At 40.4% G+C, this 16,754-nt stretch overlaps 1 protein-coding gene across 7 annotated transcripts in view; it reads left to right on the top strand.

Annotated features, from left to right (window-relative positions):
• Positions 1-14,340, top strand: part of PTCH1 (patched 1) — a 74,869-nt gene extending 60,529 nt beyond the window's left edge. For 6 of the 7 annotated variants that reach the window (XM_054810920.1, XM_054810919.1, XM_054810918.1 and 3 more), the window contains 5 exons: positions 3,145-3,287; positions 6,240-6,339; positions 7,722-7,976; positions 9,048-9,576; positions 11,155-14,334. In XM_054810920.1, the coding sequence (XP_054666895.1) occupies positions 3,145-3,287; positions 6,240-6,339; positions 7,722-7,976; positions 9,048-9,575 (1,026 nt within the window). In that variant the 3' untranslated portion in view covers position 9,576; positions 11,155-14,334. Of the gene's footprint in view, positions 1-3,144; positions 3,288-6,239; positions 6,340-7,721; positions 7,977-9,047; positions 9,577-11,154 lie in introns of all 7 variants that reach the window. The other variant, XM_054810915.1, reaches the window with a different exon arrangement.
• Positions 14,341-16,754: the final 2,414 nt, after the last annotated feature.

Below are 16,754 nucleotides of genomic sequence, written 5' to 3'. Positions count from 1 at the left end.
CTGTGGTATCTACTTGTCTGAGTGATGCAAATACATAGACAAAACGGATCTCTTAATGCACCTTACTTGAGTCCAGACTCTCCTGGTCCTTGTCTGCAGCCTCACTGTTGTTGCCTCAGTGCTATGTAGCTGTTTGTTCCTCTTGCATGTAGATTCTGTATCTTGTGGATGAGAAGCCTTTAAAGGAGATTCTCAAAATCAGATGTAGTGTCATTTGATCTCTCTGGACCAGTAAAATTTGAATGTACCTGGATTCATTTTCCGCTTGAAAAATCTGCACCTTCTTTTCAGAACATATCAGCTATTAATAGTGGGCATAAACATGCAGTCTGTAGGCAGATAGTTTTCCAATGTGGTGAGAAGGAGCAGGCAGAGGAAAAAAGTATGTTTTATATAAAGATTTTCAACATTTTCAAGGTTAAGTGTCCAAATCCAGAGTGCACCTACTCACCCAGCTTAGTCAACCTGATGTGCAAAAATGTGTAGAAATGACAGTGCGCTTGCAAGGGGGCAGTTTTGGGTGTTCAAGTTAGGCAAAATTCATCTTGATTTATTTGGTGACAAGAAATAAAGGGCTATTTTGCTGTGTTCACATTTGACAATGTCAGCACTGATCTCTCCAACATTTTGCACACTCAGCATAAGTCATTTTTCTATAAAGCTCTTGTAATCAATATTTCAGAATAGTTTAAGAATATCATTGTCTTCATCTATTAGAATTGTACTGTATTAAGAAGTAGGAAAGGATGAATGGTCAATATAATTTCAGGGAGGAGGTGCTTGTAATCTATTATAATCTCTAGTATATTAGTACTATAGCAATCCAAAAAGAAGTGAAGGGAGGGGGATGGAAAGTGGTGGTGAGATTGGATGGGAGTGCAACGGGCCTTTTAGACTCCCAAGGAGTACTGGTAGTCTGCTAAGAGGGTCTGGTGACAGTGAAAAAGAGAGAACTAATGGGGATATTAGCACACTGGACATGGCCAAATACTGGGAACGTGTAGATGAGGTACAGAGCTGGGTCACATAAAATAGCAGGATGGAAGGAATAATTTTAAGAAAAATCCTAGAGGAAGTAGGGTGAGGTTAAAGAGCAGCAACTGGATCCCTGAAGCAGTGACATCTTTTTTTCCGCTATTACTACGTGTAGTTAGGCTTTTGGAGATAAACCCGTTTGCTAGGACTTGCAGTAGTTTGGAAAGTGTCAGAAACTAATAGTGTACAAGAGGAGGAAAGAAATGTCAGGTTTTTAGAATTGCAGATTTAAAACAGGAAAACGGGATTAAAAAAAGACAAAACATTTCTTTGTTCCTAAATGGCAAGCAACTAATTAATTTACAGAACTTTATATACAGACATATATATATGTATATATAAAAGTCACCTGTGGCTGAGGGTAAAATGCCAAGCAAACCGATAATTGCATTTCTTCACATTGAGTCAGGAGTCAAAAACTTTCAAACGTAGGCTTTAAATGAAAGAATGCCTAGTAGAGCTTAGATGATAGCAGCAGCACTGACCTTCACAGAACTTCCTCCATATAAACAGTCAAACCAGTGTTGCATAAACAAAAAGGCAATGCTGGAACTGTTAATACAGAACTTAATTGAACTTGTGGCTTGGTTCTCTGCTATCACTTGTGAGTTGTGACCTCATTTTTTTAATTGTGCAAGCAAATTCTGACTTGATAGTAGACTCTTGTATTATCCATCCTTTAATTACACACATATACATATGTTTATATAACTTGTTAATATGTTTGTGGATGAGATCCCATAGCTCCCATTCACGTGAGTTGTCTCACTGATAGCTGCCTTTACCCTGAGGAGGATTCTTTAACCTTTTATGTATATGGGAATGTAATATGTCCTGGATACATTAATTTTCCATAGACCACTTTTAATCCGATACTAAAGATTAGTAAAACATGGTTTGACTACCTAAGGATGTGAGGGTTGGGAATACCACTCCACGGGTACCCATTTTAGGTCTGCTTGTCCCACCAAATAACTTTTTAATGTCTTGATTGATTTTACCCAAAATTTGTCAGAGAATTGAAAACAAGCCACTAGAGAAGAGAGACTTAAATTCTAGGACCAAGAGGAAGATAGCTGCTTGAGCTCATATCTTAATAGGCACTAGAGAATTGCCAGAAGAGCCCTTATAAATCACAGGAAGAAGATCAACCAGGTTCTTGTCTTCTTAAACCATTAAGTCACACACAGAGAAGACAAATTCATATGAAACAACAGCATTTGAGTGTTCTTGATACAGCTTGTTCACTAAGGAATTGGAGGGAGATAGACATTTCACTAGTCATATGGTTGCTCAGGCACTACCTATTTCAGCGCTAATTCTTAGGACAATTTTATATGTATAGGCCTGCTAGCTTTGAAGTAGTAGAAGATACAAAAACATTTATTTTGAGTGAAATAGAAATGTTAAAAAAAACCCAACCACATAATATAGCATTACTTCCTACCAGTCCTGTTGAGCATGCTGACAACTTTCCATCAGCTGGATGCTCACTGTGTGTGGCATCCGATGGTCAGGAGCCTTGGACCAGTGAGAAGAAATGCACTGTACCAATTGGACATTTCTTTGTAAAGGGACAGAAGGACCCGATGGGCTAATAAACGCTGCTGTGGGTGTCACTGTGTACCTGAACTGAGGCTACCAGTCCTTGGTCTGTGGCAAGTGCGTCGGAAAGCCTGCACCAATATTGGCTGTTTTTACAGCAGACTTTCCATGATAGTCATAGAAGCCATAGCCCCACAAGAGAGAGAGGAGTAGCCCTGTAATTTTGACACCTGAAGTGCTTTCACCATGAAATGAATTCTTTGCAGGTGGCAATAAGCAAAGCTGGAGACAAAAGCTTACTGAGGCAAGCAGGCATTGTTTCCAAAATTATTACTGTGGTCTGACTCTGTAGTCAGTGCTTACTCTGGTGGTGTAACTTCAGCAGCAGCTACGTGGTATGACTGCAGAATCAGGCCTTCTCCTGAAGGTTAGCCAGCTATAGAGATACATTCATAAACTGTAGTTTGAAATAACTAACTGGTGAAAAACTGTGCGTGCTATGAGAGAGGCTGTTTGGAAGGTTGTATGCATCTGTCTAATGAAATGGATTTCATTGTTTTACAGGCATTTTTAACTGCCATAGGAGACAGGAACCATAGGGCTGTCCTTGCATTGGAACACATGTTTGCACCAGTGCTGGATGGGGCCGTGTCCACTCTGCTTGGAGTGTTAATGCTTGCAGGATCAGAGTTTGATTTTATTGTCAGGTAAAGCATTTGTGTGTGTCTCGACTTTATTTTTAAAATAAAAACAAGTATGCTTTTATTTTTTAGTCACTTCAGCGTATCTGTCATTTTATTACTATGCATGGTGTGTCAAGCATGCTTACGTCATGGTCCTGCTTTCCCTCTGTTTTATTAACTCCTTGTTACATGCTAGACGCAGTAGTGTTTCCATTGCTGGTATTAAAATCTGTTCCAGGAAAATCTGACACCCAGCATGAAAAAACACACAAAAATGTCCCTTTTTAACAAAGTTTGCTAATTCTGGGTTTGAGTCAGTTCAAAGCGTCTAGTATTGTCCAGTATTAGCTGAGTTTGACCTTTAACCTTTGGTTCCTCCAGACTTCTTGTATGCACAGCAATTTGTGTGCAAAGGACACGTGAACCTACAAACATGCTGCAACTGTGCTGCATGTGACTCTCTCCGGGCTTTCTCCTTGAATCGTTACGTGAGGTTTACAGTGATGTATAACAGGGAGAGGAAAAAAAGCCCTGTTTGGGAGCTGGGGAACCATAAGTATGAACACAGAACTTCATATTAAAATTCTGTAAAGCAAAGCCTGAAGGCCCTTCTGTTTAGAACTACAGGCAGACTGTTTCTTGTGAATTTAATTAAGAATGTGAATTCAGCAAGTACGAGAGGAAAGCAAGTTTTTCGTCGAGGGGAATTTGAGAAGTACAGTGAAACAGATCCTATTCTATTCCAAACAACCTGTGGAGCTCTGCAAAATGGCTAATCTTAGAAGTAACACAGGTCCTTTGTGGCAAACTACAGCACGAAAAAAAAAATAATCCAAGCCCTAAAATGGAACTGATGCAGAACTGGGCCAAATAAAAATGCTCTGAAAGATGACTTAACTACTTAGGTAGACATAAGCTGGATAGATGACGAGACTTAACTGACATCCATTTGACAAGAACAACAACAAAATGTCAGAGGCAGGAACTGAGAGAATGGCTGCTAAATCTCATCAAGATTTTTTGTTTATGTATGTAAGAGATTTGAAGAAAGGAGTTAGACCTCGTGAAACCTACATGAGGATTATTACTATATAGATATTGCGTGAAGTTGTATTTTTTTCCCAAGTCAGCATTTTTTTAATTTATTTTATTGGTGTTGAAGAAATAAGGTAGAATTATTTTATTGGGACCTGATCTTGTAAGGTTCGGAACACTTTGATATATAGGTTGCTTACAGATTTAACCTAAATTTACAGGGGTACACTTGGTGTGTTACTTTCCTACTTAACAGATGAGATTTTGGCAAGCATATTTTTGTGTCATAGCAAATGGAAGATTGTTGCAGCTCTTCACACCAAATTTGGATTGGATGTTCTCTCAGTTTATAAAATGAGCCTTTCAACTTTTCAACTTATGTTATTTTACTTTTTTTGGCCATCAGTTTCTCATTTTCTAGCACAATCTGACTTTAGTTTGCCTTGTTTAAAAAATAAAATAAAATAAACTATGGGAGCCTGAGCATTGTTATAGTGGGTGAAGAAGAGTCCAAACTTCCGGAAAGCAATAGATTAGTCCAACAATGTGGAAGATTAAGTAAATTAACAGACATTGTATACACCAAGTGGTCAGAGCTATAATCCTCCTGTTTATCCTAGCATTAGATGGATGAGATGCAAATGTTTTTAATGCCTGTTGTTGATCTCTGTCCCACTATAAAGTTCTGGTGGTTTATGTTAGTAGAGTAGGTTGGCTTGCTGATTTTTGCTAATGCAGATGAGAAATTCCCAAATGTTTACAATAGCAGGATACTTGTAGTTTTGCAGGAGTCTGATATATTTGATCAGATGTGGAAATAGGGAGGCAGTAAAGTTTGTTGCCAGCTAGACAATGTCATCAGCAGACCCATTAGTAGCAAACTTGCCCTCCGTTCTTCTCCCTTGCCTTCTCCTCCAGGAATTTACCAAGACTGAGTCATTGAAATCATTAGTTACAACGCAGCCTTAAGTTTAGTCTGAGCCCCAGCTGTGCCGAATACCAACTAGCAAGGCTTTCCTTTTACTGACAGGTTTACCTTGGTATTCATGAAGGATCCCAGACCTTAGCCCTCAGTGGTGGGAAAGGACAACCACTTGTGCACTTTCCTCTTCTTCCATAGTCCTTCAGCCTTTATGTTTGAATTGGCTGACGCAAAACAAGAGTATTCAGAGGTGCTAAATTGTTCAACAAAAGATTAGCCTGCAATGCAGCTCTGCCATTGTGGAGTGTTCTTACTCAGTACAATGCTGAAGCTTACTATAGAATGGGCAGCATTTTCTTTGCAGAAGCAGGTTCCTGTGTTGTAAAAAGGTTGCAATTTGAGCTATTTGGTAAAACTGGAACTCACAGAATTCTAGGCGGAAAGTTGTGATTAATGAACAGCAAAGGGAAACCCTTACCTGATACACTGGAGATTTAATTAGAGATTCTGCTGTAAGATGCAGAAGCATTTCACAGTGGATTAGCTGCTGGGAGAAGAGGGCTTCTTTTCCTTCTAGGCTAAATTGTTTAAATTCTACACCCTTCACTTCATTTGTTTGCTTCTGCTGGGTTTTCACTAATGGGGGCCCCTTTTCATTGTATTTGTGCTTTCAATCCATTCAGCTATTCACTGCACATTCCATATTTTTGTGTTTGTGTAACACATTCATAAATAACATTACATGCTTCCAGATTCTGGGAAATAACAAATGTAATTTTTTTCTTTCCTTTATCAACTAACACTTTGGGTTGTGGAGTGTAGCTTCTCTAATTCAAAAGGTAAAAAATCCTATGCCTATATATGGAAAGCGATATAATTGTTTAGTAAAATGTTAGTAATATTTTAGATTCAATTTAGTATATGTATTATTTTAACATATTTAGGAGTAATTTGTAATCCTTATTTCTAACAACATTTCTGGGTATTCTCTCCTCCAAACACCTTAAACCCTACTTCAGGTATTTCTTTGCTGTTTTGGCAATCTTAACCATTCTGGGAGTTCTCAATGGACTGGTGCTGCTTCCTGTTCTTCTTTCACTCTTCGGACCATACCCTGAGGTCAGTAAAATTAATGGTGAACAGAAGAAATAATACTCTCTCTGCACCCCCAACCCTGCAGATCATCCCCCTTTTTTAGAAACTCTGTTTTTTAAATTCTCTTGGATTTTTTAGTTTTTAAGTTTCTTGCTCCAGGGTTTGTTTAATCTTTATTAAAGGTGCTGTTTGTTATTTAGTTGATATTCTTCTGCTTAAATTTTTAAAGTTTTTTTTTATAAGTATTGTTTCAGAGGCTGCAATCAGCAAACTTGATACAAGTGTAGAATTATTTATGCTTTTAAAAGCGTAATGTGATATGCAAATTAGTCTGTAAAGTAAGAATTTTCCCCAGTATTTTGCAAAAGACAGTTTGTTTTGTACACATACCTTCTTTCCTACTTCACTGCCTCTGTTGCTCTCCTCAAAATATTTAACTGAGCAGACCACCAGGAAGGCCTGTGTGGACCAACATACACCAGTGGTGGTCCACAGACCACACCTGGATAACCGTGACTGGTCTGCCAGAAGGTCCCCCCTGTCCAGTTGCCCCTCTCTGTGCTATGCTCTTGGTTCAAACAACATTTCTGATGGATGGAAAGCTTCACTTAGATGCTGATGACTTTACAGTATAAAGCCCAAGTCCAGCACAAAAAAAAAAAAAAAAAGATTCATAGATACCAAATTTGTATTTGGTTGTTGATTATTCATTACCTATAGTTAATTACTGTGTTACATAGGGCTATCTTTATCACCTATTAGTAGAATCAGCATGCCATCCTTCATGTGTCGATATGTATGCGTGTGTACAAGAGTAAAACAGAAGGTATGTATACAGCACTAGTAATATTTCAGAAGTATTTATTTTTTTTAGTATTAGTAAAACAGTTTTGACAATAGTGTGTAATTTCTTATGTTCCTAACAGTATACATGACCTGTCCTTTACTCAAGCAATATATATGTGCATATGTTATTGCCACATACATTGCTATTATGTGTGTGTCCATGTCCCTTTGCAAATAGACACTGAACCATACTATACATACACATTTGATGTGATTTTACGAAATCACTGTTGATGCACGCTGAAGGAGGAGGGAGGTCCATCTATTATTTTTATATTTGTAAGTGCAAACCCACATGTGCACACACATACATGCACTTCCTGAGACAGTGATACCCAGAAGAATCTGTAATCCTGTTTACATACATATCCACAGGTGGAGAACATGTCTCTTTTCCTTTCATTAATTTTTTCAGTTCAGTGTAAATGTTGATCAGAAAACTGGTGCTAAGGTTCTTGTGGCATCAAGGAGTGTATTTGGCAGAAGAACATTGGCATCAAGCACTAATGATTAAAAGGGTAGTGCTAATTAAATGTTACTGAATGCATTGTCATTATTAGGTTTCTCCAGCCAATGGACGAAACAGATTGCCCACACCATCTCCTGAGCCACCCCCCAGCATCGTGAGGTTTGCACTGCCACCCGGGCACATGAATAATGGGTCAGATTCCTCTGATTCGGAGTATAGCTCGCAAACAACAGTGTCTGGCATCAGTGAGGAGCTTCATCAGTATGAGGCCACCCAAGGTCCTGGGGCACCAGTCCATCAAGTAATAGTGGAAGCCACTGAGAATCCTGTCTTTGCAAGATCCACTGTAAGTAGCTCGCATATTGACTGGCAGGAGGGCAAGAAGAGAGTGTTTGGAGGTTTTTTTTATTTAAAGCCATGTATTTTTGTGGAAAGCCCTTTCATATTTCTGGCTGATGATGCATTGTGACTTTGTGCCAAAACTTATAAGCAGGGAGCAAAGGCTTTCCTTGTCCTCTCCTTTAGAACCAAGTTGGAGGTACCATCATGGTATGAAAGCAGAGGTCTTTGGCATATGTAATTGCTGTTATGTCATTACCACCAGCCAGAAGAGAGAGCTGTCTGATGACTGTTCTCAGAGAGAGAATGGGGAGAGATTAAAAGATCAGACCTTTTCCACACAGCTCTTTGTGGATCACCATCTCATATACCTCTCTCTGACAGCACATTTTGGGGAGAAAGATTGATAGAGTCAGAAGAAAACAGTTGCAGGGTTGTACCAAATCTTGGGTCTGTTGCATCTTGCTGCTGGGTTGGCATAACTGTGATTTCAAAGGAAAGTGAAAAAGCTCTGTCTCCTACCCCTGCTGATGCTGCATGCTGAGCTGCAATGCGGATCTGTTTTTGTTCAGCAGAGGCCTAGAAATAGGTACAAGCACAGCCACATTTGAAGTTGGTCACGGTTTATTGACTGATGTGGCCGCTGCGCTTCACGCTTTTTACAGAAATCAGAAAACAGATTCCTACAGTCTATACAAACTACCCTACTAACATCCTGTGTATGTACCCTGCATGGAATAGAGCCTTTTCCAAACGCCTGCAGTTCTGCTTGTTGAATGAGTTAAGATCAAGTGCTTGTCACCCATCCCTTTTAAAAGGTGGACCAGTATGTAGGAAGCTTACAATAATGTTTACAGCTGTCATCTTGTGTTTTTCTGAAGGTATGCTTTCCAGGTTTTAATAACTTAAGACAAAAACTATCTGGAAAAATCAACAATTATCAGACTCCAGAACATTACCTTTGTAGAGTTAGAGCCAGGACAGCATTATTACAATTGTTCTCAGCATGTAATACAAGCTAGCATAGCATTTGTTTGCCTTGCTTTGTCTGAGGCATAACCGTGCATCTCTCTTTCAGGTGGTTCAGCCAGAGACAAGGCATCAGTCGAGTCCCAGATTACAAGCGAATCCAGAGTCCGGCACGCAGCAGGCGTGGCGTCAGGGCAGACAACCCAAATGGGAAGTGAGGGAAGGGCTGCGACCACCTCCTTACCGCCCTCGCAGGGACGCTTTTGAAATTTCTACTGAAGGACATTCAGGACCTAGCAATAGGGATCGCTCGGGCCACAGGGCTCGTTCTCACAACATGAGAAGCCCGGCGTTCGGCGCTGTGGGCGCCGCAGGACCAGCGTACTGCCAGCCTATCACTACTGTGACTGCCTCGGCTTCAGTGACTGTTGCTGTCCACCCTGCAGTGCACAGCCACAGCTCTCGGGGAGGAAGCTTTCCATCCTACGAGGGATACCATGAAGCTGACCATGGGCCTTTTGAGGACCCCCATGTGCCTTTTAATGTGCGGTGTGAAAGAAGAAATTCTAAAGTAGAAGTTATAGAACTGCAAGATGTTGAATGTGAGGAAAGGATACCTGGCAACAGCTCACATTAAGGTAGGTCCCTCTTCTGTAGCTGCAAGCTTTGCCTGTGTCAGGCAATGGTGTAATCGAAAGAAAGGGGAAAGATAAAATTTCCGTGAGGTACCTTTCTTCCAGGTAGGTTTACTTACTGGTCCCTGATCATCTTAAATCTGCTGACTGTGCGTATAATACATTTTGCACTAGAAATCAGGTTGGATAAGGTAGTACTTGCCAACACTGGGAAGTTACAGTAGTTTCAGACACGAACTAATTCCAAGAGCTTTGCAAAGTGGGTAAGTACATTGTACAATCCCAGCTTTTACCAGATGAGGAAAATGAAGCAGAGGCGTTGTGTAGCACCTTCAAAGTTGTGCAATTGCATTTACTGTTGATAGGTCCTGTCTTCTGATCCATGAAATCAGGCACATTCTGAAACATCATACAGAATGACATTGTGTTGTGGTTTTACCCCAGCTAGCACTGCTGAGCGGTGGGGTATCCGCTGCACTTTGGGTGGCATTCAGAGACCTACCCAGCAAACTCATGCACTGGAGGAGTCCTTGGGCAAATCTCTCCCTTGCCAGGGGCAGCTGCAGTGGCTGTTGCAGATTTGCCTCGGGTAGAGCTGACCTAGCAGGGCATTTAGTGTGTCCCTCTGAAATAGTAGATACACCCACGAACTTGTGAGACTCGATACCTAAATCATTGTCTGTCTTGAGGCTGGCAAGAGAAGGTTACAAGAAACAGTGCTGTTTAGAACAGACAGGATATTTTAGCAGATGTTTGGGGAAGAATAAAGCTGTTCATTTTCTTGAAGATTTTCCATTAATTTTATATGGAATACTTTGGAGGGGAGAAACCAATTGAGTTTTTACCCTGAAAGCTTTTTGGGGCTTGTGCCTGAAAAACCATTTCTCACTATTTTAACTCTGGTTTTCTCTTCAGGGGGAAAGGGGAAGTGTTAAAATAGTTACTTAGCTGTGGATCCCTGTTTTCTCTCTTCGCTTTTCAGAGCTTTTCAGTGACAGACACTAATTTGACCGGAACAAGCCATTTTATTTCGGTTGTGGAGCTATTTTACGTGCACACACATATGGGTACATGCACACACACACGTGGAAAGTTTTGATGGAAATTTGTTGATGAAATCGCCTTCTGATTTGTAAAACATCTCTAAACATCTCAAAGTGCACATAGACATGAATGCCTTTAGCCTCACAGTCTAGAAATATGGCAAGTAATAGTATCCTCAGAATAAGGAAATACTTGGGCTCAGCTTTTTCAAGCCGAACGGCATGGTAATAAGAGATTCTTAACTGTGCACAGTATTCGATGTAGTGTATTTCTCCTTGAAGTGTTCGTTGGTTTTAACTGAATTTGTCACAGGTATCTAAAGCTGGGAACTCAGAAATTAAAGCATCTGCCTTTTTTTAATTGGCATCAGTATTTCTTTACCAGGAAATGGATGGCTGAGATGAAAGCAGAGACCAGGTTTCCTGATTGCCAACTGTAACCAAAATAATCTTGAAATGAGTTTCGGATTAGCTTGATTTGTTTGTTTCTCTTGAACTTTAACAAATGTTTGTTTTTCTTCTCTCTTTATTTGTAAAGGGTAATAACTGAAGCAAAGAAGAGGCCAAAGATGGAAAACTGTGTTTCCAGAACTGCTTGAAAAGAAGAACTGCTTGAAGTTGTAGAAAAGGACATGCTGCATCAGGACAACAGTTCACTGTTACTGTAACCTATTGTATTATTTTGTTAAATATTTCTTTAAGTATTTAAAAGATGTACACATATGTAATATACAAAAGAACAATGTAAAGTAGTATAATCTGGAGTCATTTGCCTCTGGGCAATAGAATGGGGACAATATTGTGTGCGCTTTGTACTTTTTGTACATTGATCTCTGTGCCACAACTAAGCTTAATCTAGTTCTAAATTTCAGCATAAGTTGCTGCTGCTTAAATATTGTATAATTTACTTGTATAATTCTATGCAAATATTGCTTATTAATAGGATTTTTTTTTAAAGGTACATGTCTGTTTAAAATATTTTAAATTTGCGTATCACAACCCTGTGGTAGTATGAAATGTTACTGTTAACTTTCAAACACGCTATGCGTGATAATTTTTAAAATAAGCAGATATGAAGAAAAGCAAGTTAATCTGGGAGGCTTAAATAGATTTAGTTATATGCAGGTTTTGTTTTGCTGTGTGTATCCATGTGTGCATCTGGAAGTGTGCATGCTTTTATGTGTATGTTCCTGGTGTACTATAGTTTCTCTTTTACTGTATGGTAACACTTAGTGGGCTTATAAACCCACTGATGCTGATGTGAGTCTGGCTTTCCCTGTTAGTAGGCACTAGTGAAAACTGTATTGGTGTTTAGCAACATATACCATAGACTGCCATTATCAAAGGCCCAACTAAAACAGAAGACAGGGAGTCAAGGTTTGAGGTTGTGGTTCAGTTTCCCACACTCTTAATGACTTGTTTCACGTGACTTTGGTCAAGTCACTTAACTGCCCCATGCCTCAGTTTCTCATTCTGCAAAATGGGTATAATTACACTTACCTACCTCCCAGGAACATTGTGAGGCTTAATTACTGTTCGTGTAGTGCTTTGATTTTTTTTTTTGTTTTGTTTTGCAAAAGGTGCCAGGTAAGTGCAAACACTATAACCATAATTTTTTCACTTCCAAAGGTGCTGGATATTGAGAGGTGCTGGTGGTTATAGAAATTCAATGAGCATATGCCTTATTTTGATGTTGATACTGTTAACTATGAGTGGCATTAGAAGCTGGATAATTGAGTTAAGCTCAGCTGTGTCCTTACCGCATTGAAAGCAGTATCTTTGGTCACCTTACTTCCATGGCAGGAAGGAAGTTAATAGTAAATGATAAAAATCAAATGGAAGGATAAAAAAAAAATCTATTTTCACTTTTTAAATATAAATGGCTTTCTGATGGGTCCAGGACTGTAATGACACATAAGGCCTGGGGTGTTCTTTTCTCTATTGTTTGTGTTTTCCCATGCTGCATCGGCACTTTTAATTAAAACAGCTAAACTGGGATCTCTTTGCGAAACTAATTTAGCTTTTTGTATTATTATGTTTAAACTAAAGGGGATTGCTGCAGGTGAAGGGTCTGAAAAAAACACTACAATCTGTGTTCAGTTGGAAACAAACCCTAAGAATGGAGAACCTTAATTTAAAATGATAGAACAAAAGCTTTCATTCTGTCTTCGTCTTTCTTCATCTTTTTTCTGCCTTTCTCCCAGCTGTTTTTTAGAGCAGGTAGATGTTCAGTTGTGTATTCAGAGCCAAACAAACGCAACCAATATTCAGTTTCTAAACACAGCAGTGGTGGGGCATTAAGTACGATGCCTGAACAGCAGCGGCCAATTCTTTGATGGGAAAGTGTTTTTCTCCAGTGGCTTCAGGGAGTCTATCTTTGCCCACAGACCTTGCCAGCATAACGAATGGGGATAATTAGAATGCACAAATTTCCATGCCTTTTTTTTTTGCTCACTTGAAAACACTTTGATATGAGGCACTTGTTTACAAATCTCCAATGTGAACGCTCGAAGAGCAGGTGGCGAGAGCCTGGTGTCATTCCCATGATACATAAGCTACTGTTTCAATGCACACTAAGGGTTAATGTCGCAACTGCCTACTGGTCCAGTTCACTGTCTAACGTGAAAACTCTTAATGACAAAAAGACGAGGGGCCCCACTTTAGCACTAGCAGCATAGTGACCTCAGATCATACAAACTCTGCGACAAAACTGTATGATACTAATTGGAAGCTACCTTCCACCGCCGAGCGTGCGCGCTCCCGTGTCAGAGGTCGGCAGGGCTCCCACTGACACCGCTGCTGCCGCAGGCTGCCAGCTCCCTCCTCTTCCTCGGGAGGGAAGGGGGCCGGGGCGAGCCGCGGTGTCTCCCACCTGCCCCTGCCCGAGCCCCTCGTGCGTGCTTGTGTGTGGGTGAGCTCTCTGCTGCTTCGTGCACAACATAGGCCTTCTTCTCCGATAGTCACATTGGCAAGGGGAGAACTCAGTGGCTGGCAACATTTGTTTTGGTTTGGGTTTGGGTTCTTTTTTTAACTTTTTTAATCATGGGTGATATTTATATTTTTGTATCATAAGAATGTTTTCTTACAGTATTTGTCATGCCAGTTTATAACAAACAAGATGCAGGGATTTTATTTCTATTGGAAACACTATTACAGCTATGTTTTTACTGTTTAATGGTTTTTTTATTTGTATAGAGTGCTTACTAATGTTAAATAGGAAAGAGTATATAACATTTACATTAAGGACTCGTCGTAGCTTTTAGCATAAGGAGTTAAAAGGAAAAAAAAAATATTCAAACTGGGTCTCATTGCCTGCCTGTTTTGGTAGGAGTGGGTTTGTGTCATTTCAGTTACAAAGATAAAATTATGCCATATAATTTATTTATATGAAAATTTATTTTTGTAGTGTACATAGTAGTCATCAAGTCTTTTGACAGAAGTATATTTTTAAAGAGTTTATATGTAATGATGATACCATTATGTTTTGGAACACTGCTGAGATAACGATTACGGTGCACACTTCTCCTTGTAAACCCCCTGGCAGAAAAGAAAGTGTTTAACAGTGTTAAGAGAGAAAGAGAGCGTGTATATTCATACAATTCTGAACTGTGTTTTAGTTACCATTTGTGATCTAGTGTGGTTCTCATTTTAAACTTTGAATGGAAATTGTACAAACTCTCTAAATATTAATGTTCAAACACTGATAGAAATTCTAACATGAATAAAAAATATTATAACTTACTGGTTATGGATTTGGTTGTTTGTAGAATGCTTCTTTATGTACTACTGGTTGGCTGCGCACGTACGACCATGCAGTTGTTCTGATTTGGAGCGTGAATTTCAGATGATTCAGTATTCAGGATGTTTGGGGGATTCAGATTTGCTCATTCTGGAGCAGGAACCAATTCTAAAATCCTGTATAAATTGTAACATGCTGGTGCTTGTCTGTTCATTCTGTTACCCTTGTCACATCTCGGGCAATGGGTTTAGGACCAGATTATACCGTTCATTCTCAGTCTGAACAAAGCATTTTGTGTAAACTCTGAAACCTTGGGTGGAGCAGTTTATGCACAGGTTATTTCTGCTTAGAAGTAGGCGGAAATTCTTTGGGTTTTTTTTTTTCTGACTCTCTGGCTGCTCCCTAAATTGGATTAGAGAAATAGTCCATTTTTCCCACTTTGTGGAACAAAAAAGAAACGTGGAGTTCTGAAAACTACAGCGCTCCATAAGAAGGGAGACTTGACAAAACTCCTTACAGGAAGCGCGCTAGCAATGGCAAGCCAGGGCGCAGGTCTCCCTGCCCTGCGCAAGCGCGGCTTGGGGAGGAGGAGAGGCTGCTGCTGGCGGCACCGTGAAGGTTGGAAGCGGCCAACGCCTGTCTGAAGTCACCTGCATCATAAACCTCAGTCTGGTTTGTCCTGTGCGGACATACTCTGGTGAGCATCCACCACAGTGCCGCAGAGCCAGCAGTCCTTTCCTTTGTCCTGTCGCCCTGAGGTGACTTTTTTTTTTCATAAGTCTTCTAATTCTCTCGTAAACAAAAAGCCCAAACATGTCTTGGGATAATTTATAATTCAGCCTCTACTTCTCATGGTCAGAGGAAATACAAATACAATGTTTTATGTTTTCCAGAAGTTTAACCAGAAAAGAGAAAAATACAGTTAAAGAACTTGAACTGCAAAACTCCTACACGTTTTTTTGCTACTCAAAATACTCTCCTTCATATTCTCAGGTTGCAGACCTGGCCTTAGTGGGTTACAGCCCCTGAGAACAGCGGCCACTTCTAAACTCTTTGCGTTAACTCAACTCGCTGACTTTGCCTTTTGTGTCCCAGCCATGGTTGGGAGCAGCTCCATGCACAGGACTGGAAACCATACAAAGACAGCAATACATTCTGACAGAACACAGGATTTTTCTTTAAAATTTCCATTTTGCATCAACGATAGCTATTTACCGTACATTACTTGTCATGTCTAGATTTCTCAAAAATTGCTCTTCTTGCTGTCAGTCTTACTAACCCCAGGTAAGACCTTAATCAGATTTTTTGTCAGAGATCGGCCATATTTATTCAGGACTTAAGTAAACATGTGGCCAAATTTTTGTTGGCATAATGCATGTGTTTAACAGCTTCAGGAATGCTGCATGCTGCTAAACTGCAGCAGCACTGATGTATGAACAGGTGTTTCATTTTTGTTAACTTTCACTCCCAATGAGCATCTGAGATACCGACTGTTTATATCTGAAAGCCACCGTTGCCAAATTGTAATTACTTTTAATGGCTGCTGCAAGTAATGAGAACAATTACTTCTTCCCTACTCCATTTAATCATTCCTGTCCTTTTTGTGGCAGACGTGTTGAACCTTACTGCTAGAATAGGATGCACGCCAGGAAACTGCACTACCCAGCCTGAGTGGCTTAAAAAAATACATGCCCAGTTTAACTTTACATGGTTAATTGCCACTAATTAAACACAAAAATTAAGCAGTACTGCTGCTTTGACGACAAAAGTTCAACACACATCCTGGCCTATTTGGTACTGCAGGCACCATTCTGCCTCTGGGTAAACAAAGGAAATCTCTACCACAGATTTTTGGTTGTCTGCAGTGGCATCCAGGCCACTTACCTCCTGCAATAGCTTTGCTTAGGAGCATTTCCACCCTCATTTTAACAGCCGTAACTGCACATGTCAGTAGTGTTTCCGCAGCCACGGCAGCTGTACCTGCTTGCCGCTGAGGTAGGGTAAGGCTGCGCTGGGGAAAATTGTATCTCCCTGCGCTAGTGAATGTGCTGCAGCTCTGCTTGCCCGAAGAAGCACCGAACACAAGGCAGCATGCATTTTAATTTGTTTTGGTAATCAGAGCATCCTGCAAGGCTCTTCTCCAGGCTTAACTCAAGCTGCCAGTTAGGAGTTGCTGGATCTTTTAGTCAACTGATTTGAATTAAGGCCTCACGTTCACCCAGTGGAGAGAGACTTTTGCGCAATGGAGCGCAAAACCCCGTGGCTCTTTTGTCTGGTCTTTCCATCCCTTGAGCTCGGACCTTTGCAGCAGGGCTGGCGTTGCATGTCCCCAGCTGCCCACAGACACCACAGCCTGGTGAAACCTGCTGGGGAGCCGGGCTGTAAGCCCCAGCGGCAGG

Source organism: Grus americana, chromosome Z, assembly GCF_028858705.1.
Source record: "Grus americana isolate bGruAme1 chromosome Z, bGruAme1.mat, whole genome shotgun sequence".
Taxonomy (NCBI): domain Eukaryota; kingdom Metazoa; phylum Chordata; class Aves; order Gruiformes; family Gruidae; genus Grus; species Grus americana.
The sequence above is the reverse complement of the archived record's forward strand: the minus strand, read 5'-3'. Positions and strand labels throughout refer to the sequence as shown.